The sequence below is a fragment of the Ranitomeya variabilis genome, chromosome 5, assembly GCF_051348905.1.
Source record: "Ranitomeya variabilis isolate aRanVar5 chromosome 5, aRanVar5.hap1, whole genome shotgun sequence".
Taxonomy (NCBI): Eukaryota; Metazoa; Chordata; class Amphibia; order Anura; family Dendrobatidae; genus Ranitomeya; species Ranitomeya variabilis.
Genome location: NC_135236.1, coordinates 170,226,122 through 170,252,419, shown reverse-complemented (window position 1 = coordinate 170,252,419; position 26,298 = coordinate 170,226,122). Strand labels below are relative to the sequence as shown.

The following is a 26,298-nucleotide window of genomic DNA, read 5'->3' as shown; positions in this document are numbered from 1 at the left end:
TCGCCATTTTTCTGCAACTCTGGTTTCCATCTTCGTTTTTCCTCGGGACATGTGGAGCCTTCTGACTGTCCTGGGGTAGATTTTGTGGTGGATAGGTTGCAGCAGATCTGGAATCATGTGGTGGACAACTTAAAGTTGTCACAGGAGAAGGCTCAGCGTTTTGCCAACCGCCGCCGCGGTGTGGGTCCCCGACTTCGTGTTGGGGATTTGGTATGGCTGTCTTCTCGATTTGTTCCTATGAAGGTCTCCTCTCCTAAATTTAAGCCTCGCTTCATCGGTCCTTACAAGATATTGGAAATCCTTCATCCTGTGTCCTTTCGCTTGGATCTTCCGGTGTCGTTTGCCATTCACAACGTGTTCCATAGGTCTTTGTTGCGGCGGTACGTTGTACCTGTGGTTCCTTCTGTTGAGCCTCCTGCTCCGGTGTTGGTTGAGGGCGAGTTGGAGTACGTGGTGGAGAAGATCTTGGATTCTCGTCTCTCCAGACGGAGGCTTCAGTATCTGGTCAAGTGGAAGGGCTATGGTCAGGAGGATAATTCCTGGGTGGTTGCTTCTGATGTGCATGCGGCCGATTTAGTTCGTGCCTTTCACGCTGCTCATCCTGATCGCCCTGGTGGTCTTGGTGAGGGTTCGGTGACCCCTCCTTAAGGGGGGGTACTGTTGTGAATTAGACTTTTTGGCTCCCTCTTGTGGTTACTAGTGATATGACTCTGGGATTTTCTTTCCTCAGTTTGGCACCCACCTGGGTCGTTAGTCCAGGGGTGTTGCTATATAAACTTCCTGGATCCTTAGTCCAGTGCCTGGCATCATTGTAATCAGATCCTTTCTGTTTGCTCCTGTCTGCTGGTCCTGGTTCGTGCAAAATTAAGCTAAGTCTTGCTTCTTTGTTTTTTGGTTATTTGCTTGCTCTTATTTTTGTCCAGCTTGTACTGAATGTGATTCCTGACTTTGCTGGAAGCTCTAGGGGGCTGGTGTTCTCCCCCCGGGCTGTTAGACGGTTCGGGGGTTCTTGAATATCCAGCGTGGATATTTTGATAGGGTTTTTGCTGACCATATAAGTCATCTTACTATATTCTGCTATTAGCTAGTGGGCCTCTCTTTGCTAAATACCTAGCTCATTCTTACGTTTGTCTTTTCCTCTTACCTCACCGTTATTATTTGTTGGGGGCTTGTATCCAACTTTTGGGGTCTTTTCTCTGGAGGCAAGAAAGGTCTTTCTTTTCCCTTCTAGGGTTAGTTGTTCTCCGGCTGGCGCGAGACGTCTAGAACCAACGTAGGCACGTTCCCCGGCTGCTGCTATTTGTGGTGCTAGGATTAGATATATGGTCAGCTCAGTTACCACTGCCCTATGAGCTGGTTTTTTGTGTTTGCAGACTTAGTAATTGTTTCTGAGACCCTCTGCCATTGGGGTCATAACAGTAGACCACCAGAGCGCTCTCAAGAAATCTCAAGAGTATACTCGCTCATCACTAGTCCCCACCCCTGCATTAAACAGTGGTCCGATCCCAATAAAATGAGCGTTTTGGATGACCTTTACCTAATGTGTATGGTGACTGACAGCACTAGTCCGCCTGGAACAGGCACAGTCTAGAGAAAGTTTATGTAAGCCAGCGCGGTCAATGTGCCAGTGACTGAGCCAGATGCATGCACAATCTGTGGGTGAAAAGGTGCACTGAGCCTCTTGGCCACACCAACGCCGCACCGAGCCCCATAATTAGCATGTATGACTACACCTCGGTTGCATCAGAATGGAGGCAGCTATTAGAACACCAAAAGTGCGATTTTTTTATGTAGGCCATATCCCCTACAAGACTATGTGCTTAATTTATAGTCAGTTTGGGCTGAAAAACTCCCTTTAAGGGCTCATGCACTCGTCATTGATTTTTTCGCTTGAGAAAAACAGTCCAAATTTCATGAGAGTTTCATCCAAGTTTGGTCCGAGTTTCATCAGTTTTTCTCTGATGAGAAGAAAAAATTAAAACTATTCTCCATATTCTCCTAACAGTCCTTGAAAACCAGACAGAAGTCAGATGACATGTAAGTGCTGTCTGATTTCTTTCACAGAGCAATACTGTCATTTCCGAGTTTGATGCAACATCCCTATCAACATCAGACATGTCTCTGCGATTTTACACGAACCACTCAGTCTGCACAAAATCAAGTATGTGTCAGCAGCCCCATAGACTATCATAAGTACAAGTGCTATCCATGAAAAGCACCAATAACACTCGTACGTGAAAAACTGATGTGTAAACTAGCCCTAAGGGTATGTGTGGGAAGTACACACGGACATTGCATGTATTAGAAGAGCATTGCACTCCCAATTGGATCCATGAACTCAGGATAACATCAAATGAGCTGTAAAGGGCGTAGCAAACGTTGTGAGGCAGGAAGGCAGTTGTGTCTTGTGGTATAGGGACCATTGTTCCTAAATGGACATTGTGTCTTCAGTCACTTTAATGGTACATAGCCCCGGTGGTCTTTGGAGTATAAACCATTGCTCTTAAATTGAACATCTGTTAAGGATATGTACAGTGGGGAAAAAAAGTATTTAGTCAGCCACCAATTGTGCATGTTCTCCCACTTAAAAAGATGAGAGAGGCCTGTAATTGACATCATAGGTAGACCACAACTATGAGAGTCAAAATGAGAAAACAAATCCACTGTTGTTGGTATGTTGGCCCATTTCTCCATGCAGATCTCCTCTAGAACAGTGATGTTTTGGGCCTGTCACTGGGCAACAAGGACTTTCAACTCCCTCCAAAAGTTTTCTATGGAGTTGAGATCTGGAGACTGGCTAGGTCACTCCAGGACCTTCAGATGCTTCTTACGAAGCCACTCCTTCGTTGCCCTGGCAGTGTGCTTGGGATCATTATCATGCTGAAAGACCCATCTATGTTTCATCTTCAATGCCCTTGCATTTTGCACTCAAAATTGCATGATACATGGCCCCATTCATTCTTTTATGTACACAGTTCAGTTGTCCTGGTCTCTTTGCAGAGAAACAGCCCCAAAGCATGATGTATCCACCCCCATGCTTCACAGTAGGTATGGTGTTCTTTGGATGCAACTCAGCATTCTGTCTCCTCCAAAAACGACGAGTTTTGTTTCTACCAAACAGTTCTACTTTAGTTTCATCAGACCATATGACATTCTCCCAATACTCTTCTGGATAATCCAAATGCTCTCTAGCAAACTTCAGACGTGCCCAGACATGTACTGGCTTAAGCAGGGGGACACGTCTGGCACTGCAGGATCTGAGTCCCTGGCGGTGTAGTGTGTTACTGATGGTAGCCTTTGTTACGGTGGTCCCAGCTCTATGCAAGACATTCACTAGGTCCCCCCGTGTGTTTCTGGGATTTTTGCTCACCGTTCTTGTGATCATTTTGACCCCAAGGGGTGAGATCTTGCGTGGAGCTCCAGATTGAGGGAGATTATCAGTGGTCTTGTGTGTCTTCCATTTTCTTATTATTGCTCCCACAGTTGAGTTCATGACACCAAGCTCCTTGCCTATTGCAGATTCAGTCTTCCCAGCCAGGTGCAGGGCTACAATTTTGTTTCTGGTGTCCTTCCACAGCTCTGTGGTCTTCACCATAGTGGAGTTTGGAGTGTGACTGTTTGAGGTTGTGGACAGGTGTCTTTTATAGTGATAACAAGTTCAAACAGGTGCCATTACTACAGGTAATGAGTGGAGGACAGAGGAGCCTCTTAAAGAAGAAGTTACAGGTCTATGAGAGCCAGAAATCTTGCATGTTTTTCGGTGACCAAATACTTACCGTATATACTCTAGTATAAGCCGAGATTTACAGACCATTTTTTGGGGCTGAAAGTCCCCCTCTCGGCTTATACTCGAGTCATACCAAGAGGTCGGCAGGGAAGGGGGAGCGGGGGCTGTCTAATTATACTCACCTGCTCCTGGCGCGGTCCCTGCACGTCTGTTCCCCGGCGCCAGCAGCTTCTTCCTGTAGTGAGCGGTCACCTGGTACCGCTCATTACAGTAATGAATATGGACCCAACTCCACTCCCATAGGGGTGGAGCCGCATATTCATTACTGTAATGAGCGGTAACGGTGACCGCTCAGTACAGGAAGAAGCTGCGGCGCTGGGGAACCAGGGACTGCACCGCTCCAGGAGAAGGTGAGTATAATGGGGAGGGAAGCGCAGCGCTGTGCGATATTCACCTGCTCCCAGTTCCGGCGCCGCTCCGTCTTCAGCGTCTTCTGCAGTAACGCTCAGGTCAGGGGGCGCGGTGAAGTGGTTAGTGCGCGCCCTCTGCCTGAACATCAGTGCAGAAGACGCTGAAGATGGAGCGGCGCCGGAATGAAGTCAGGTGAATATTGAAAGTGCCGTGGGCCTGAACGACGGAGAGGTGAGTATGTGATTTTTTTTTTTTATCGCAGCAACAGCAAATGAGGCAAGTGTCTGTGTGGAGCACCTTATGGGGCCATAATCAACGTTTGTGCAGCACTATATGGGGTAAGTGTATGTATGGGGCTATAATTGTTTGTGCAGCACTATATGGGGCAAGTGTCTGTATGGAGCATCTTATGGCGCCATAATCAACATTTTTGCAGCATTGTATGGGGCAAATGTCTGTATGGAGTATCTAATGGGGCCATAACGTTTGTGCAGCACTATATGGGGCAAATATCTTTATTGAGTATCTTATGGGGCCATAATTAACGTTTGTGCAGAATTATATGGGGAAAATGTCTGTATGGAGTATCTTATGGGGCCATAACGTTTGTGCAGAATTATATGGGGCAAGTCTCTGTATGGAGCATCTTATGGGGCCATAATCAACGTTTGTGCAGCACTATATGGGGCAAGTGTCTGTATGGGGCCATAATCAACGTTTGTGCAGCACTATATGGGGCGTCTCTGTATGGAGCATCTTATGGGGCCATAATCAAGGTTTGTGCAGCACTATATGGGGCAAATATCTTTATGGAGCATCTTATGGGCCCATAATCAACATTTGTGCAGCATTATATTGGGCAAATGTGTCTATGGAGCATCTTCTGGGGCCATTATTAACCTTTATGCAGGATTATATGGGGCATATTTTAACATGGAGCATCTTATGGGGCCATCATAAACTTTATGGAGCATTATATGGGGCTCCTGATTCAATATGGATATTATCAAAACACTTAACTTACTGATGTCTCAATTAATTTTACTTTTATTGGTATCTATTTTTACTTTTGACATTTACCAGTAGCTGCTGCATTTCCCACCCTAGGCTTATACTCGAGTCATTAAGTTTTCCCAGTTTTTTGTGGCAAAATTAGGGGGGTCGGCTTATACTCAGGTCAGCTTATACTCGAGTATGTATGGTATTTTCCACCATAATTTGCAAAATGAATCTTGCCAAATCAGACAAGGTGATTTTCTGGATTTGTTTTCTCATTTTGACTCTCATAGTTGTGGTCTATCTATGATGTCAATTACAGGCCTCTCTCATCTTTTTAAGTGGGAGAACTTGCACAATTGGTGGCTGACTAAATACTTGTTTTCCCTACTGTATTTGATTGATGATATCCAAAATAAATGCTTATACACAAAATGGACGCGGATATGAACATTATGAATCAAAGAGACTGGTTATGTGTCTATGAGCTACAAGTCGTACATCTCAGCAAGTTTTAGAACACTTATGGGGACTGTGATATGATTGTGTGTCCATGTTTTATTAATAAAGAATGAATTCATGCTTAGGAGGAAAACAGAATAATAAAAGCTAATGAATATTGACTAAAGTCCTCCTGAGGGAGGGGAAATTAGCAGGCTTAACTAATGATTAACATAATAAGTGATAATCTATATAAGGATGTACCCTTTGTTCAGTAAATCAGATTTTCTGCTTGTGACTGTATGGTCAATCACTTGTAGTTTTTCTTCGTGTGCAAGTAAATCTCTCTGATATATAATTTGGCAACAGACATTTAAGATAATTACATCTAACACATCCTATCTCTGGCTTCTAGGAAGATGCATCTGCACTAGGAATGAGCGAGCACTGAAATGCTCGAATGCTCGTTACCGAACAATTCCTAATACTCGCATGCTCGTTTCGAGTAACAATGGTGCCACACTTTTACTCCACTTTTAGGACTGACGAGAAGACATTCAAAATCGACAATGAATTGGAGTTTACAAGAAAAAATATGTTAAGAAACATTATTTCCTGTATAATGACTTTTATATAAGGCAAAATTTAACCCTTTGGTATCAGAGCCTGTTATCGCCGTGGTGACCAGGTCAATTTTTTCAATTCTGACCAGTGTCCTTTTATGAGGTGATAACTCTGGAAAGCTTCAACATATCGCACTGATTCTAAGAATGATTTTTCGTGACATATGGTACTTCATGATAGTGGTAAAATTTGTTCAATATAACTTGTGTTTATTTCTGGAAATAACAGAAACACTAAAGGACTCTGATTAGTTAAACTGTGCACACCCAGGCCTGGACAAGCACTCTCTTCCTCTAATACGGACTGTCCCTGAGCTGTGCGATGGAGTCAGTGAGCTGAGCGTGGCAGAGTCTGTCCTTTTATACCCCTGATGATGTAATACGGCCAGCCAATCACAGTAAAGCAACTTCCAAGATGGCTACGGCATTACAGTGATGCGCAAGCAATCCCAGCATGCTTAGTGGCTGTGTAACAGGCGCCAAACACGCGGAGTGGGGATTCGGGCTTTTAATAAAGCAGCCCCCAATGCTCCCTGAGTAACGAGCACATCTGAGCACCCAGATATTCGAGTGATAACAGAGTATGACAGAGGATGTTCGCCCATTCCTAATCTGTACACATCCCTTGTGGTGTTGGATTACAAACAGTTGTTCTTGAGATGGACTTGTAGGCTCTGGCCAAAATGAATACCCTCAGGCCTTTTTGATATTAGGACTTTATCCTAAATCCAAGGACGCCATCCACAGCAAGATGATGACAACTGCAACAATACATACTTCCTCATGTTGCCGGAAAAGGAAATCGGGGAAAGGGTGGAGTTGTGGGTTGTATGTGGGTGTGGATGTGATCTTGTTTAGCATGTATGAAAGGATCAATTGGATCTATCTATGCAAATTGCCTCTTCTGAGAAAAAGAGGACTTAACTCTATAGCGCCACCTGTTAGAAGTAGCGATCCTACAAGTCACAATCAACCCTTTAACGAGTCTTGCAATATGACTTAGGATAAAAGCCAAATCAGTATCTCAATTCGCAGACACGGTGTTTCGGGCTGTTGGCCCTCGTCAGTGCGAAGCATGAGAACTGATTTGGTTAGGTGAGAGGCTCTGGATTGGGGTCTAAGGGGTAACGTTTCTCCTTATGGAGAGTGACATACCATCTCTGGCTTGTCAAGGTAAGGAGGCTTATTTGCCGTACAATGCTCCTCTGGGAATTTAAATATGCAAATTGAAACGATACCCCTTGGATCTCTCTCACACTCTCGTATGAAGGATCACCGCTATATGCATATAGATTAGAAGACATAGATATCGTATACGTGTTTGTATTTTCTCTAATTATAGGACATTGAAGAAAGGTTTTACAATTTACCGTACTTTGTCATTTAAAATTTTCTTATTATCTTATTTTTTCTTATTAAACATCTAGATCACGCGAAGTCATTATTGCCCTCTACTCCCTCTTTGGTCAGACCTCATCTGGAATTCTGTGTCCAGTTTTGGGTACCACATTTTCAAAAAGTCATCAACAAACTGGAGCAAGTTCAGAGAAGAGCGACCAGAATGGTGACCGGTCCGCAAACCATATCCTATGAGGAACGGTTGCAGGATTTGGGAATATTTAGCTTGCAGAAAAGAAGACTGAGAGGAGACTTAATAGCGGTCTACAAATATCTCAATTGCTGTCACATTGTAGAAGGATCATCTTTATTCTCCTTTGCACAAGAAAAGACTAGAAGCAATGGGATGAAACTAAAAGGGAGGAGACACAGGCTAGATATTAGAAAAAACTTTTTGACAGTGAGGGTGATCAATGAGTGGTACAGGCTGCCATGAGAGATGGTGAGTTCCCCTTCAATGGAAGTCTTCAAACAGAGGCTGGACAGATATCTGTCTGGGATGGTTTACTGAATCCTGCTTTGAGCAGGGGGTTGGACCAGATGACCCAGGAGGTCCCTTCCAACTCTACCATTCTATGATTCAAAAATCTATTATTTCAAGTTTGGATTATTGCTTATTATAGATAGTCAAGTTAGGACAGTTAGCGGAAAAATAGACCAAACAGTATAACAAAGTCCAGTCACAGAGATTGCATTGTGCTTGGATAAATGTAGCAAAGTTGAACTTGACAATTTTGGGGCTACACTGTTGTGATAAAGGAAACATGATATTTTTGTGCCAGTTCAGCTCTGCAACATCGGTATATATTATGTATTTTACATTGGACGGCAGAGAATCCTCGCTACCTTACCCCAACACTACATCCGCACACTATTATTTTACACTACTTGTGGTTTTCTCTAGGACTGCAATATAAACTTGACTACATCTTACGAAATTATTCATTTTTATGCAGAGCTGAGTTTGTGCTGCTGTGTTCACATAACATTGTACCACGCTTCAGTGGTTTCATCGGATCTTATGTCCGAACCCTTAAAATCAGGATTCAGGCGTATGCAATGACGAGGCCATTGACTATAATGATGCCGGCTGAGTCACAGTGTGTTCTGACAATACATCATTTTCGGCCATATACATCTACTAGAAGAAGGCACTAAGACTTATACAAAAAAAAAATGATGTATGACAGAGCACGCTGTGACTCTGCCGGGATCATTATAGTCAATGGCCCTGCTAAAACATCCTGTTTTGCGGGGATTCAGACGTAAGCTCCGACGGAGCCACTGAACGCAAGGTAAAACGTGATGTGAATGTTGCCTTAGTCAGAGTGCAGAGAAGTGGCTGAATTTAGTGTGTACTAGTCCTAGGTGGAATCACAAACATTGTAAAATCATTTGGGGGCCAGATGTAGCTTGACAGAACACAAACTGAGCTCTGCTAGATCTGTGCACACTCTGGTTATACATTACGAGCTATCACAGAACTATGACACTCTGATCTCGCCGTGTAGCAGAGCAGGTCAGCAGCTTGTCCTCTGTAAGCCTAGAGATGACGATGTAGTCTGGTGTCATGAAGTTTTCAGCTCTGTGGCTTTGTATTCTACTGCAGGGAGACCTACTCTATTCCGATGCACAGGCTAAACAGATAACCAGCTCTCGTATTTGTTTTTTTAGCAGATGTCATGCCATCTTCAATGCAGAGGAGTGTCCGAGGCTAGGACTGATGTGTCAGACAGCAGAGGAAAGGGGTTCCTGTTGTGATGAGCATTTACAGTACATGGCATCGGCCACCTGATTTAAATACCAGTCTGTGCCTGTGTGCACCAGAAGTCTCATGTGTAGTAATATGCATAAAACAGCCTGCACGGGCATCTATGACACTTCTACAGTAGTTGTTGCGACTTCTGCATCAGGCCTTAATTAGCAAAGATGCATTTCAGCATCTATACAAATCAGGACTAATGGCATCATAGGCAGTTATGGTACTATTAGGCTGCTGTCACACTCGCAGGATTTGGTCAGTATTTTACATCAGTATCTGTAAGCCAAAACCAGGAGTGGGTGATAAATGCAGAAGTGGTGCATATGTTTCTATTATACTTTTCCTCTATTTGTTCCACTCCTGGTTTTGGCTTACAAATACTGATGTAAAATACTGACCAAATACTGATAGTGTGACGGCAGCCTTAGCCTGGCAATAACACCTGCATTTAGTGGTCAATTTCTTCAATAAGGATCAGCACATACAATTTACTTGATTACATCCCTTCCCCTTCCCATATAGATCCATGTATTACTTAAAACATATAGATGATAGAAACCCTGAAGTATGCTCCGTCGACATGCTGATACATGTGTCACCGTCCTTACGTGGATTTCATCAGTTGGCTGGAGGATGTTCAGTTTCGCCTTGAGTTTCTCCTCTTCTTGATTTTGCTGCCGTATGTTGATCCGTTGAATAGCCTGGTCTATGAGAAACTCCACTACTTTGGCAATCATCCTGTATGGCTGGGGTAGACAGTCTCGTGACTGCTCCGGATCCCTTAGAAAATATGTTTCCTCCTCTTCTTCATTGGCCCAATCTTTCTCTGATCCTGGAGGTATTTCTAAAGGCCCCTTTCTTATGTATACAGGCATGGTGCAAGCTGTGGTAAGCGGGAGCAAAATATTGGTAACCAGGCTCCTTGCCTAATAATTGAAAAACTGTTCCCTCACAAAACACCTAAGAAAAAAACACAAATGTAACAAATTGAGAATATAACCCCACACTTTCTGAAGTTAATTACCATCTTTTTCTGCCTTAAACCAGACAGTTGCTTCTGCATGGAAGAAAAAACACTCAACTCCTCTGTGGTCACATTTGTTTAGAAAGATTAACATCCATTTTGGCTGATTACTCGCGATATATTTCTGAGAATTTGGGTTCCTCGGATTTATCATACCCAAACTTCTAAACACAGCAGAAATGTAGGCCCTGATTCATCATCATCATCAGCAGCAGCAGCAGCAGTTTGGTTTAAGTCACTTTCCTTCTTTTTATTGTAGCATTAGTTGCAGTTTTTGGGAACTTTTTTACTGTTTTGAACTGTATTTGCAACTTTTTGCACCAAAACTCGCACATTTCACAAAATGGTGGCAAAATACTGTGACTTTTTAAAAGTTGCAATGAATTCAGTGGAAACATTGGGAATCACTAAATGCAGCTTTCAAAATGGAAAAAAAATGACAAGCACATATAAAATAGACTTAAAAAGGCACAAATAGAATAAAGAATCGAGTGCAAACAAAAAAAAGGCACAAAACAGGCAAAAACAGCTGCAAAGGCAATGATGAATCGGGGCCCTGCTGGTCTATGGTATACAGATACTTTACTGCTGACCCTGGTGGTCACTGCCCAGCAAGAGAAGGCAGAAAATACCAATTCTTTGTCTTTCCCTCCTCCCTTGTCTTCTTCTGCTCTCTATTCCTAGCACGTCTTACCCTAAAAGTAGTGGAAACCCCTTTATGCGATCAAGCTAAAACAAAAAGGCCAGGGTATGTGCACAAGTTGCGGATTTGTGTGCAGAATATTCTGCGCAGAATCAGAAATATCCGCAGGTAAAATGCCCTGCGTATTACCTGTGGATTTATCGTGGTTTTTGTGCGGATTTCACCTAGGTTTTTACATCTGCGGATTCCTATTAAGGAATAGGTGTAAAACGCTGCGGAATTCGCACACAGAATTAACATGCTGCAGAAAAAAATCTGCGCGGAATTTTCCGCAGCATGTGCACAGCGGATTTGGTTTTCCATAGCTTTAAATGCAACTGTAAAATGCATGGAAAACAGCTGCAGATCCGCAGCGTCAAATCCGCTGCGGATCCACAGCCAAATCCACAACGTGTGCACATAGTCTTAGAGTCAGGTGCTGCAGATCAGGTGCTACTGAAGAGAACAGGAGCTTATCTGCAGCGCCTACAAACCGCCATAACACAGTGAACATATTTGTGCTGTTCAGCTATGTACAATGAAGGTGATAACAGCTGATCAGTAAGGCCATGTTCACATGTCCAGCAGTAATCAGTTAGAATGGATCCAGCAGCAATGATCTCTGCTGGATTCAGTAAGCAAAAAACGGATCCATTACCAATGAAAGAAAAGTGGATTGCTGATTAACAGATCCGTTTTCCATAGACTTCAATGTTAAAAAAAATTGTGTAATGGACAACATTTTTAAAAACTCATGTGCTGTAGCACAAGTTGCAGAGTATTCACTGGGTGTTCATCTACCAGCTTATTGCCTGGGGGTTGAAGCGGTTGCTTCCAGTCTCCAGTGTCATAGGATGTCATCTCCCAAGCATACGCATGTGCCCTGCAGCGAGGACCTGGTGCTTGCACAGTACCTTGCCCTGTACAGAATTTATTAAACAGCATTAGCCTTGGATGCAGCGCTGCAGAGACTAAAGCGTGTGCATTGCTGAAGCCCATACCCACAACACGGATATGCACTACATACCTCCTGCTACCTCCTGCTCTGTGGCCTCCCCTCTAACACTCTCGCACCCCTCCAATCTATTCTAAACTCAGCTGCCCGACTAATCCACCTGTCCCCCCCCATTCCCCGGCCTCTCCCCTCTGTCAATCCCTTCACTGGCTCCCCATTACCCAGAGACTCCAGTACAAAAGCCTAACCATGACATACAAAGCCATCCACAACCTGTCTCCTCCATACATCTGTGACCTCGTCTCCCGGTACTTACCTGCACGCAACCTCCGATCCTCACAAGATCTCCTTCTCTACTCCCCTCTTATCTCTTCCCACAATCGCATACAAGATTTCTCTCGCGTATCACCCCTACTCTGGAACTCTCTACCACAACATATCAGACTCTCACCTACCATCGAAACCTTCAAAAAGAATCTGAAGACCCACCTCTTCCGACAAGCCTACAACCTGCAGTAACCACCGATCAACCAAACCGCTGCATGACCAGCTCTACCCTCGCCTACTGTATTCTCACCCATCCCTTGTAGATTGCGAGCCCTCGCGGACAGGGTCCTCTCTCCTCCTGTACCAGTTATGACTTGTATTGTTCAAGATTATTGTACTTGTTTTTATTATGTATACCCCTCCTCACATGTAAAGCGCCATGGAATAAATGGCGCTATAACAATAAATAATAATAATAATAATACTACATGGTGGTTAATGATTTTTCCTTGATGTACTGCATGTCCAGCAACAAAAATGAAAATTATTAATGCATTCCCATTGGAGAGTATTCCGGCTGGAAGAAGTTATCACCAATACATAGGAGTGCTGATATCTTCAAAATCAGTGGGGTCTGACCTATAGACAACAAATATATCAACAAAATGGGACACGTTTATTTCCATTAGAAAGCAATAGCCGGGCGACCGTGCACATGCTTGACAGCCAGCCCATTCATTCTCTATGGGAATATAGAACAAGAAATGAATGGAGAGGGGTTCAGCATGTGCATGGGCACTTAGCTCTAGCAGGGATAAAAGAGCCCCATTATGGCAATGGAAGTTATTACCTATTCATTAGATAGTTGATAACTTCTTCCAACCCCAATAACCCTTTAATGTCTCTTTAACACATCCGTGTTTCCAATACATGTGGTAGCCATTCCTTTCACGGATACCTCCTGTACCCATTATAACATATAGGGCTGCTCACACGTCCATGTTTTTTCGCAGACCATGTGTGACAAGGAGACGTGCATTTTTTTTTACTGGCAGCACAGATGACACAAGGACCAATACAAGCCTATGGGTCTGTGTAAAACACGTAGAGCACAGGGATGGCATGTGTGTGGTCTGCGTTTAACATTGCAAAGACTAGAAGAAGCTTTGTAATGCATTTCTTACTTTATCCATATCGGAAAAACACTGATGACCACACTGATGGTGAAAATGGACAAACGGATGACACACTGATGGTGAAAAAAAAATGATGACACATGCACTTGTGTCCTACATACAGTACATCATACGTGCAGCTGTGCCCTACATACAGCTTATGCCCTATGTACACCTGTTACCTACATACAGCCTACTCACTACGTGCACCTGTGCCCTACAGTCTACCCCCTATGTGCACCTGTGCCTTACATACATCAGATGTGCAGCTGTGCCCTACATACAGCATACACCCTACGTGCACCTGTGCCCTACATACAGCCTACACCCTACGTGCACCTGTGCCCTACATACAGCCTACACCCTACCTGCACCTGTGCCCTACATACCGCCTACACCCTACGTGCACCTGTGCCCTACATACAGCCTACACCCTGCCTGCCCCTGTGCCCTACATACAATCTACACCCTACGTGCACCTGTGCCCTACATACAGCCTACACCCTACGTGCACCTGTGCCCTACATACAGCCTACACCCTGTGTGCACCTGTGCCCTACATACAATCTACACCCTAAGTGTACCTGTGCCCTACATACAGCCTACACCCTACATACAGCCTACGCCCTGCCTACACCTGTGCCCTACATACAGCCTACACCCTACGTGCACCTGTGCCCTACATACAGCCTACACCCTACCTGCACCTGTGCCCTACATACAGCCTACACCCTGCCTGCACCTGTGCCCTATATACAGCCTACACCCTGTGTGCACCTGTGCCCTACATACAGCCTACACCCTACCTGCACCTGTGCCCTACATACAGCCTACACCCTGCCTGCACCTGTGCCCTACATACAGCCTACACCCTGCCTGCACCTGTGCCCTACATACAGCCTACACCCTGCCTGCACCTGTGCCCTACATACAGCCTACACCCTGCCTGCACCTGTGCCCTACATACAGCCTACACCCTGCCTGCACCTGTGCCCTACATACAGCCTACACCCTACGTGCACCTGTGCCCTACATACAGCCCACACCCTGCCTGCACCTGTGCCCTACATACAGCCTATACCCTGTGTGTACCTGTGCCCTACATACAGCCTACACCCTGCCTGCACCTGTGCCCTACATACAGCCTACACCCTGTGTGTACCTGTGCCCTACATACAGCCTACACCCTGCCTGCACCTGTGCCCTACATACAGCCTACACCTGTGCCCTACATACAGCCTACACCCTACGTGCACCTGTGCCCTATATACAGACTACACCCTGTGTGCACCTGTGCCCTATATACAGCCTACACCCTACCTGCACCTGTGCCCTACATACAGCCTACACCCTGCCTGCACCTGTGCCCTACATACAGCCTACACCCTGCCTGCACCTGTGCCCTACATACAGCCTACACCCTACGTGCACCTGTGCCCTATATACAGACTACACCCTGTGTGCACCTGTGCCCTACATACAGCCTACACCCTGCCTGCACCTGTGCCCTACATACAGCCTACACCGTGTGCACCTGTGCCCTACATACAGCCTACACCCTACCTGCACCTTTGCCCTACATACAGCCTACACCCTGCCTGCACCTGTGCCCTACATACAGCCTACACCGTGTGCACCTGTGCCCTACATACAGCCTACACCCTGTGCCCTACATACAACCTACACCCTGCCTGCACCTGTGCCCTACATACAGCCTACACCCTGCCTGCACCTGTGCCCTACATACAGCCTACACCCTACCTGCACCTGTGCCCTACATACAGCCTACACCCTGCCTGCACCTGTGCCCTACATACAGCCTACACCGTGTGCACCTGTGCCCTACATACAGCCTACACCCTGCCTGCACCTGTGCCCTACATACAGCCTACACCGTGTGCACCTGTGCCCTACATACAGCCTACACCCTGTGCCCTACATACAACCTACACCCTGCCTGCACCTGTGCCCTACATACAGCCTACACCCTGCCTGCACCTGTGCCCTACATACAGCCTACACCCTGCCTGCACCTGTGCCCTACATACAGCCTACACCCTGCCTGCACCTGTGCCCTACATACAACCTACACCCTGCCTGCACCTGTGCCCTACATACAGCCTACACCCTGCCTGCACCTGTGCCCTACATACAGCCTACACCGTGTGCACCTGTGCCCTACATACAGCCTACACCCTGCCTGCACCTGTGCCCTACATACAGCCTACACCGTGTGCACCTGTGCCCTACATACAGCCTACACCCTGCCTGCACCTGTGCCCTACATACAGCCTACACCGTGTGCACCTGTGCCCTACATACAACCTACACCCTGCCTGCACCTGTGCCCTACATACAGCCTACACCCTGCCTGCACCTGTGCCCTACATACAGCCTACACCCTGCCTGCACCTGTGCCCTACATACAGCCTACACCGTGTGCACCTGTGCCCTACATACAGCCTACACCGTGTGCACCTGTGCCCTACATACAGCCTACACCGTGTGCACCTGTGCCCTACATACAGCCTACACCCTGCCTGCACCTGTGCCCTACATACAGCCTACACCGTGTGCACCTGTGCCCTACATACAGCCTACACCCTGCCTGCACCTGTGCCCTACATACAGCCTACACCGTGTGCACCTGTGCCCTACATACAGCCTACACCCTGCCTGCACCTGTGCCCTACATACAGCCTACACCGTGTGCACCTGTGCCCTACATACAGCCTACACCCTGCCTGCACCTGTGCCCTACATACAGCCTACACCCTGCCTGCACCTGTGCCCTACATACAGCCTACACCCTGCCTGCACCTGTGCCCTACATACAGCCTACACCGTGTGCACCTGTGCCCTACATACAGCCTACACCCTACGTGCACCTGTGCCCTACATACAGCCTACACCGTGTGCACCTGTGCCCTACATACAGCCTACACCCTGCCTGCACCTGTGCCCTACATACAGCCTACACCGTGTGCACCTGTGCCCTACATACAGCCTACACCGTGTGCACCTGTGCCCTACATACAGCCTACACCCTGTGCCCTACATACAACCTACACCCTGCCTGCACCTGTGCCCTACATACAGCCTACACCCTGCCTGCACCTGTGCCCTACATACATAGCCTACACCCTACCTGCACCTGTGCCCTACATACAGCCTACACCCTGCCTGCACCTGTGCCCTACATACAGCCTACACCCTGCCTGCACCTGTGCCCTACATACAGCCTACACCGTGTGCACCTGTGCCCTACATAGATGATCAGATCCTCCTCACCTACTGCTCCCGGGGTCACCAGTACCAGGCTCCTGTGCCTGCACTTTGCGCCGCTTTCTTCTCGTAACCTTAGTAACCAAAAACAGGAAGCGCCTGGGGAAACAGTCCGGAAATGGAACAGGGCTCCGCTGCTCTATAGCGCTTTTTCTTTCCTATACCGCTGCCATTACCGAGTGTGGGGCAGTAGCTGAGGTGTTGGGGAGCATGTGGTTACACATTATGTCTCGTTTTCCCTGGTCTGGATCGGTGAGACGACGGAACCTTCCTCCATGTCTGGCACTTTCAGGCGGAGCAGAAAGCAGGCGGGCAGTCACGTGACCAGGCACTTGTCAGTCACTTGCTGGCGGCAATGAACAGGTGGTAGGAGGAGACCCTGCCGGAGCCGGACCACCAGTCTGTGGCAATGAGGTGGGTGTCATGTCCGGACCCGGAGATTACAGGTTACATTATGTTTTGGTAATAATTGTGTAAAGCTGTAGTGGAAGGATTCCCTGTAGAGCCTGTGTCTGTCCCCCCGTGTAGCAGCGCACTGGGTACATTATTGGTGGTCCAGCAATGGCTGCATACAGGTGGTATCTGACTCCTTGCATTCCTGCGGGTACACAAAATGGAGGTGGAGTTGGGCCCCAATTTGTGTTCGGCTGGTCTTACGTGCCTGACGTCCACGCTCCGCGTACGCCCCATACGTGCCTGACGTCCACGCTCCGCGTACGCCCCATACGTGCCTGACGTCCACGCTCCGCGTACGCCCCATACGTGCCTGACGTCCACGCTCCGCGTACGCCCCATACGTGCCTGACGTCCACGCTCCGCGTACGCCCCATACGTGCCTGACGTCCACGCTCCGCGTACGCCCCATACGTGCCTGACGTCCACGCTCCGCGTACGCCCCATACGTGCCTGACGTCCACGCTCTGCGTACGCCACATAATATGGGGAGCGGCCGCAGTCTTCCTAAACCCAACAGCATCATATAAATCTCTGAAGCTGATGAGTTTGGGTCCAGAGAGCCGGGTCTCTGAAGGTCAGAAGTATGAACCTGTCCTTAGGAAAAGCGTGTTTTCTTCTGTTCTACAATCAGGAAGATCTGGTACCACTTGGGTCTAACACACCCCATTGACTATGGGGTCCTTCAAGATTGCCAAGGTGTCTTTTATATGAAAAAAGGTAGCGGCATGCACTGCAAACATTTTTCACGGTAAAACAGAAACTAGATGGCCCCTAATGTAGTTAAAGGTGTCTTTTAGGGCCTTTGGTATCCATCTGACAGGTCCATGCTTTCCACTCTTTGCCTGAAGTTTATATTTCTAGAACAAAAATCACATTTCTCAAGCCCATAGCCTTCGCTGCGCCTTTGGAAGCCAATTTTTTATTGCCTCAATGCATTTAAAATAGCAAGTGAAGCTACGGTACAGTGTTAATAAATCTCATACCGTTCTGTATCTATAGATCTGTTGCAGACCTATCAGTAAGGTTAGATTTTAAAAACGACCCCCTCCAGTCATATTCTCTACCGAGCACCTACATCTAGTTAGCAGGTTGTCCATTCTCAAAGATCTGAGCCGCAGGATTGAATTGCTTCACAATAACTAATTCTTACACATTGAGGCCCCTGCTGTACCTGAATCTCTCTCTCCCCCCCCAGTGTATCCCCCCCCCCCCCAGTGTACCACAGGGTTCCTTGCTGACAGGATTGCAGCGATTTGATGACCTGTCCAGTTTGCTGGTTAGGAAGCGCCTGATTAAATGCAATTTAGCCATTAGAAGAGTTTTCCAGGATTTCATAAAAATTAAGATTAGATGAGTAAAAATACAAACAAAAATACTCCACTACTGAACCATCGCCATAATTTCATAAATTGCTCTGTCACCCATCAGATTTTTTATTGGTTCTTCTGATGGAGAGAGCATCGCAAGACCACTGCAACCAATCAGTGTCCCTGATTAACTGTAGCCTTAACATTTTGTCCTAGTCAGAAGAAATTCAGTTCCAGGTCTGATGGAGAACAACTTATATATAAACTTGGCACACACTACGTGGATGCGGTGAAAAAGGATTTAATGAAATGCAGTACTTACAGTAACAGTAGACGTTTCGGTCACAGCGACCTTCATCTAAGTACTAGAGTAGTGTACTATATAGAATGGTAGAACAAAGTGCCCGCTAATTAACGCGTTTGGAACGTGACTAACGATGGATACCACGTCTTTACTCCACTTTCTATACCGAGATCGATCCATAGAATCTCTATAGATACAAGCGTTAATTAGCGGGCACTTTGTTCTACCATTCTATACAGTACACTACTCTAGTACTTTGATGAAGGTCGCTGTGACCGAAACGTCTACTGTTACTGTATGTACTGCATTTCATTAAATCCTTTTTCATCGCATCCACGTAGTGTGTGCCAAGTTTATATATAACTTGATACGGATTGGGCCCCTACTTGTGCACCACCCATAGTTGTGCTAACGGCTTTCACCAGTGATGGAAAACAACGGCTGACGACGATCAAAGATGTTGATTGGCTGCATGTGGTCTCATGATTCCCTTTGTCAGAAGAAGCAGTGAGCAGTGGCGCAGAGAACATGTACAGATGAGCAACATCAGGTTTATAAGTGTGTGTATACATACAGCGGTGAAATAATTATTGAACACGTCGCCAATTTTCTAAGTAAATATATTTATAAAGGTGCTGTTGACATAAAATTCTCACCAGATGACGATACCAACACATCCAATCCACACAGGCAAAGAAATCAAACCATAAATGTCCATAAACTAAGTTATGTGAAATAATGAGAAGTGACACAGGAAAAAAGTATTGAACATTTGAAGAGAGGTGCAAAACACCAAGTAAAGTCATGACACCAGCTCAGATCTATCAGTAATTAGAAAGCAATCTTGCCACTTAGTGAAAAATATCAGCTGGTTCAACTGATGGCCTATAAAGATATCTAATTACCAAGGTGCTATACAAGAAACCTCTCATGTTGGGTAAAACCAGTGAGCTGTCTCAAGACTTTAGCAACCTTATTGTTACAAAACATACTGATAGCATTCGTTACAGAAGAATTTCTACACTACTGAAAGTTCCATTGAGCATTGTTGGGGCCATAATTTGGAAATGCAAAGAACATAATTTCACCATAAACCGGCCACAGTAGGTGTTCCACACAAGATTTCATTCAGAGGAATGAAAAGAACTATAAGAAGAGTTCTCCAAGAGCCAAGTACCACCTGCGGAGAGCTACAGAAAGACCTGGAATCGGCAAGTACTATTGTTTTTAAAGAAAACCGTAACTACACTCAACCTCCATGGCCTGTATGCACGCTCACCATGTAAGACTCCATTGCGGAACAAAAAGCGTGTTCAAGCGTCTTTAAAGTTTGCTCAACAACATGTAGACAAGACTGTTAAATACTGGGAGAATATAGTCTGGTCAGATGGGACCAAAATTGAACACTTTTGATGCCAAAAGGTACTGCATACCTACAGTGAAGTTTGGAGGTGGGGATGTTTATCAGCATATGGAACTGGCAAGCTTCATATACTTGAAGGAAGGATGAATAGACAAATGTATCTAGACATTGTTGAAAAAAATCTACTAGGATGATGAAGATGAAACAAGGGTGGACATTTCACACAGCCAAAGAAATTTTCGATTAATTTCAGATTGAGAAAATAAAGCTGCTAGAACGGCCCAGCCAGTAACCTGACCTGAATCCAAAAGCGAATTTATGGAAGGAACTAAAGCTCTGCGTTCTTAGGAGCCCAAGGAACCTTGAGGATTTGAAATGTTTCTGTGGAAGAATGGGACAAAATCGCACCCAATGGCTGTGACTAGCTGTGCACTAAATAAATATAATTTTTTTTCACCACCACAAACACATATTCTAAATGGATTAAAAGTAGTGCCTATTTAGAAAAAGTGTCCTACTATCCTGCACTTTGTAAAGTCTTTTTATTAACCGATTTTAGACATTTAGCTGCTCATAAATGCAGTCAACTTCTAGGTGCTATTTTATGATATGATGTGTTAATGAACGGCTTCAGCATTTTGTGTCAGTGAGGCATGCAATGTAGTCTATACTCTTCTTGCTGTAAAAAAAAAAAAAAAAAAAAATGCTATTTACGCATGTTGTGATGTATTTCCATATTCTAAGTACTCCTGTTGTTGTGGGAGCAGTTTTATTTTTAATAATTTGCCAAGTCTTACTTACAGAAGCCGCTCTGCATGTCGCTAATGATGGAGTCATTCGTGAAGTTCACAAACCAAAGTCAGGGAAGAGACCGACTTTTCAGGTACTGTTTGTAACTTGATCATCCCTATAGTAACATATGCACCCTGCCATACGTTTAGATTTAGTTCCTAAGATTTCACCCATAGTGTAAGAGAAGAGCCAGGAATCCTCATTCTATTCCTTCATGAAACCTCCATCACACTCCATTTTTTTCCATTTCAGAGCTACTCAGTATGCATGCATGTTGCTTAGTTATGTTTTAGAGAATAAGGCTGGCAGAGAGAAAGTGGTAAAGAAGCTCAAACGAGTGGAATCTAACATGAGTTCTGGCCGCAAATGTAAGTACTAGAATTGGCTGTCTCTAGTTGCGTGTATTTCCCTGCATCCACTAATTATTTCCCTGCTGTTTACTTGTCTGGCTACTTTGTGTCCTTTTTCATTGTCCAATCTACCTAATACATTCATTTGTTAAACTAATGCCATAAAGATGTACCTATACTTTTTTGTGTGTTTTGTTTAACGTGTTGCAAAACAGAAAACACAATGAGCTAGAGCAAGATATGCAATCAAGGCAAGGGGGTCTTCTAGTCTTATTTTTATGCTATTTTTGCAAATGCTTTTCTTTCTTTTTTTTTATGGAAAAAGTTGAGGATTTTTGGGATAGGGGTTATTTTTTTTTACAATATTTTTATACATGTCTGAAGTATGCTTACAAATTTTTACGTCATGAAAAGAGTATAACAAGTACTGTAAAAATGCATGACGTGGGCAAGGAAAAGAAAATGGTGATGAACGGTGGCCACTATCCGGCTGTTGTACTTGTATGAAACGGGTAAAAAATAAAAAAATAAACCAAGATTACTATTAGATTACGATTAGATTGTCGCTGTGTCTAATAGCAAAATTAAATTTAAAAAAATGTCATCGTGTTGAAAATTGAGCATCATTTTTTGCCACAATTGGAGGCCTGTCAAAATTACAAAAAAAGATTTTTATTTGATTCTGTACAGAAGATAGGCACTTACATACTATACTAGGTGGATATTCTGAAAATGTGTACAAGCCTGGGTTAATTGACCAGTTGGTTCTGGAGATATTGTGGCCACTGATTTGAAAAAGTGGTTTCAAGAAAAACTTGTTAGTTATTCGTACTGATTACACAGAGACACGTTTACTTATGGTATTCCAGGACCATAAACTAATCCTTCATCGAGCTCCACAAATTCCTGCAGAGCTACACTCTTTTTTGCAATGAGATCTTTCATCCAAATGGAGTCAAACACCGCTCTGAGCGACTTAAACGAGCCTTGTCCCGAGTGTGCGCTTACATCTCCGCTTACTGTCCAATAGTCATTCCCATTAGGGCTGTGGAGTCGGTGTCATGGAAATTGAGGAGTCGGAGTCAGAGGTTTGGCTTACCGACTCTACAGCCCTGATTCCCATCACGCCCATTACGTTAAGAATTGTCATAAATCCCTCGTTACAGAAATTGGCAAAATCTTAGTTATGTTCACAATCTTTGCAACCAAATGAAGACGTTTCGAAGCAAAAGTTAAAATAACTGAGTTGAGCGATTCACTGATAGTTTATGTTTCTGCTCCAACACAACATTACAGCAAATCATCCGATGACCGCTGTTCCTAAATTGGCTTTATTACCTCCAATACCTTTGCAGTAAAGGGTGGTTTATCGTGATGGAAGTCTGCTAGTGTGCCTTCGGTTTTACGCCACTTGCACCAGCTCTTTATACTCCGTGGAAAGCTCTCTTGTTACGGTTTATCATCAGTGGAAATTTTTTTTCATAGTATATAATCCATATTTCTTTCCTCATTTCCTTGACTGAGTCTGCCTGTCTGCGAAAAGCTAAGCCATAATACTAGTGAGTTCACCAATAACTGTATATGTTAACATTCTAGCACCTTTTCCACCGATAGTTTTTTTTTTTTTTTTTCCGCATGGCAAAGTCTCATGTCCATTATTTTTTGTAAGTGGCCAACACATTCTTTTTTCACAACAGTAGCTTAATCTTCATACAGATTCACATTTAAAATTTCCGCAAGACATTTTGCTCTCCCTATCTTCGATTTATACTTTTCATAAAGAATCGTGTTTCTCCTGCTATCTCAAAAACACTTCAGTGATTGTGTCAATCTCCATTATGGAGTACATTTCTCAGTGTGTTTCATACTATTTATTGTATTCCTCAATATTGCCTTCCTCCTTTTTTATTTCACACACTACACGCTTGACACAACATACGTGTTCTGTCACCGGAAATTAAGTGTTACAACATTTCCAGATTCTTCATGTTTTCTTCGTCAACTGCTTGCATTAAAATGCAATTGTGCATTGCAGATTCTGATATATACCGAATTTTTCGGACTATAAAACGCACCGCACCATAAGACCCACCCCAAATTTTCAGAAGAAAAATAGGGAAAAAAATTAATGCGTCAAATGAGGGTCCGTCTTACAGTCCAAATTATTCATACCTGGGGGGTAGGGTGTGATAGGGGGCGCTGGTGGAGCGGGTTCACAGGAGGTGCCCGGTGGTCTGGCTCATCCCAGGCTGGTGCAGCAGGTTCGGTGGTGCGGGAGCTCCGCCATTTTGGGAAAGCCCCCACACATCCATCCCAGGCTGATGCACTGCAGTTTCGCAGATGATCGGTGGTGCGGGGGCTCCGCCGGCATTTGTGGAAATACCGGAGCCCCCACACATCCATCCCAGGATCTCGTCTCCCAAGATCTCATTCTGCACATGCGCCGCGTCCAGCGGCTATTTTCTTGGAGACCATTTCTTTACATCAATGGAAGTGCGGGGGCCCGGCCTTTCACAAATCGTTGGCTGAGCCCCCACACCACTGATCATCTGCGAAAATGCTGCGCATCAGCCTGGGATGTGTCACCTGGTAAGTGCATCTGGCCAATAAGATGCACCCCCATTTTTCTCTTCGCCACGACAGCACCCACTGAGAGAGGGGATCCGCCCCTAGGAACAGGAAACCCTACGGAGAGATAAAAGGGGCGGTCCCCCTCGCTCCCACAGTTTGGTTTCCTGTTCCTATGGGAAATCCACGGAGAAGAGGATGCCTAGCCTGGATGCCGCTTGCGCAGTTTACCTGTGAGGACGGCAAGGGCTCCAGAGCTGGAAGCAGCGTCGGGGGTCCTGGTGTCAGCTTCCCCCCTCTGCTGGCAGACGCTGTGAGGCCAGGGCTGGAGAGTGCTGGCTCACAGAAAATCATCCGGCACGTCTGCGGGGAGTTAGCGCTGTAATGGGGAACGCTGCGCCGTCCTCGGCGAGCGCTTATACGGCGTGGAGCCCCGGTATGTCCCCCGGAAGTATAGGCTGAAAAGCTTCCGAGGAGAGGGAGGAGACGGCGCCGGCGCTGGTGCCGGTGACAGCGCGGGCATATGAAATATGGCCGCGACCCGGAAGTGATTAGCACTTCCGGGTTCAACAGGAAGAAGATGGCGGCCCCCATGTGAAAAGGACGCCGGCGGTAACGCTCCGGCGTCCAATATGGATTCGGCACAGGACCCTGCGATGTCTTCTATTGAGGCCACCGCAACTACTCCTCGCAGCCATGCCAGCAGCAGCAGCCGCTCCAAGCGGAGTGGATCTTCTAAAAAGAGCAAGCCTCTGCAGTCTCCTCCCCGTCAGCCGGTACCTTCACAGACGCTTCACTGGGGTGAGTGTACATCTACCCTATTAAGCTGATTGCTGTCCCCTCTTCTCTAACACTCTAGGCAAAATGTACTGAAAAAACGAAACACAAACAGTGTGCGATATGTCTTCAGCCCCTTCCGGATAGTTACACAAAGAAACTTTGTAAACCATGCATTGATTCCACCTTACGGGAAGAGGCCTCTGTTAAATCTGAGGACATTAGAGTGTTGATTAGAGAAGAACTACAAGCCCTGCATAGTTCGGGAAAAGAAACGCGTCCTAAGGGGACAAGAGAGTATGTTTCACCCATATCTGACCAATCTTCCGAATTAGAGGATGCAGATTCGGATGTTTCTAGGGATTATGTTTCCTCGGATGAGGATCAAGATACGTGCTTCCCCACCGACAGTATAGATAACCTGGTGAAGTCTGTCCGTAACACTATGGGCATTGAGGATTCTAAGACCCCTAAAACACAGCAGGACATAATGTTCGCTGGGCTGTCCGAAAGGAAAAGACCCTCCTTTCCGGTGATAGCAGCAGTTAAAAATTTAATTAAAAAAGAGTGGGAAAGCCAGGGGCAGAGGGGACTACCACCATCTTCAAAGAGACGTTATCCCTTTAATGATGAGGAATTCTCAACCTGGTCAAAAGCCCCAAAAGTAGACGCAGCAGTGGCTTCCACATCTAAAAAATCCCTGCTACCTGTGGAGGATTCAGGTTCACTACAAGATCCTTTGGACCGCAAAGCCGACTCTCTCCTTAAAAGAGCGTGGGAATCTTGTGCGGGAGCCCTAAAACCGGCTGTGTCAGCTACATGCACCGCTAGGTCCATGCTAGTCTGGCTAAATGACTTGGAAGAAGGACTTAAAAACGGTCTCTCTAGAGACAAGTTGAGAGCCTCTATACCTTTAATTAGGGGTGCTACAGCCTTCCTGGCAGACTCATCTGCTGACTCAATACGATTAGCGGCCAAGTCGGCGGGGCTGACTAATGCAGCACGTAGAGCCCTGTGGCTTAAGGGCTGGAAAGGCGATCCCCAGACAAAATCCAAATTGTGTGGTCTTCCATGTCAGGGTGAGTACCTATTTGGTACTAAGCTGGACGAGATCCTGACTAAAGCAGGGGAGAGGAAAAAGGGCTTCCCTAATAATAATTACCTTCCATCTTATAGGAGGGCGTTCCGAAAGCCCATGTTTAACAAGAGGAAGGATTTCAAGAGCCAAGATCGCTGGGCCACTAGAGACACCAGACAGAGAGGAGCACTTTTTGGGAAGCGCCCTTACAAAACTGAGGAAAAACCCCGTTAGAACAGATCTGCCTGTCGGAGGTAGATTGTCTTCCTTCTCAGATCAATGGCAGAAAATAACCTCGAACATTTGGGCAAATAGTATCATCACCTTCGGCCTAAAATTAAAATTTTCCCGAGTCCCGCCGGACTCATTTCTATTGACTTCTTTAAAAACCCAGTTACAGCAGGAGGCTTTGGAGCAGGAGGTATTGAACCTTCTAGCCAAAGGGGTTTTGGTGGAAGTTCCATTTCTTCAGCAAAAAAAGGGGTTCTATTCCCCTCTATTTTTAATCCCAAAGCCAGATGGATCTTTCAGAACCATATTGAACCTTAAAAAATTGA

The 26,298-nt window shown here is 45.6% G+C and overlaps 2 protein-coding genes across 5 annotated transcripts in view; one reads left to right on the top strand and one right to left on the bottom strand.

Moving 5' to 3' along the window:
• The window catches only part of WDR93 (WD repeat domain 93), a 114,829-nt gene extending 97,795 nt beyond the window's left edge, over positions 1–17,034 (bottom strand). Inside the window, exons 1-2 of one of the 2 annotated variants that reach the window (XM_077263493.1) lie at positions 16,923–17,034; positions 9,967–10,318 (exon numbers count right to left, since the gene is read on the bottom strand). In XM_077263493.1, coding sequence (XP_077119608.1) covers positions 9,967–10,233 — 267 coding nt within the window. In that variant the 5' untranslated portion in view covers positions 10,234–10,318; positions 16,923–17,034. Of the gene's footprint in view, positions 1–9,966; positions 10,319–16,752; positions 16,884–16,922 lie in introns of those variants that run through there. The other variant, XM_077263492.1, reaches the window with a different exon arrangement.
• PEX11A (peroxisomal biogenesis factor 11 alpha) overlaps positions 16,924–26,298 on the top strand; it is a 33,724-nt gene continuing 24,349 nt past the window's right edge. Inside the window, exons 1-3 of one of the 3 annotated variants that reach the window (XM_077263497.1) lie at positions 16,924–17,160; positions 20,980–21,059; positions 21,221–21,336. In XM_077263497.1, the coding sequence (XP_077119612.1) occupies positions 20,992–21,059; positions 21,221–21,336 (184 nt within the window). In that variant the 5' untranslated portion in view covers positions 16,924–17,160; positions 20,980–20,991. The other 2 variants (XM_077263496.1, XM_077263495.1) reach the window with 2 other exon arrangements.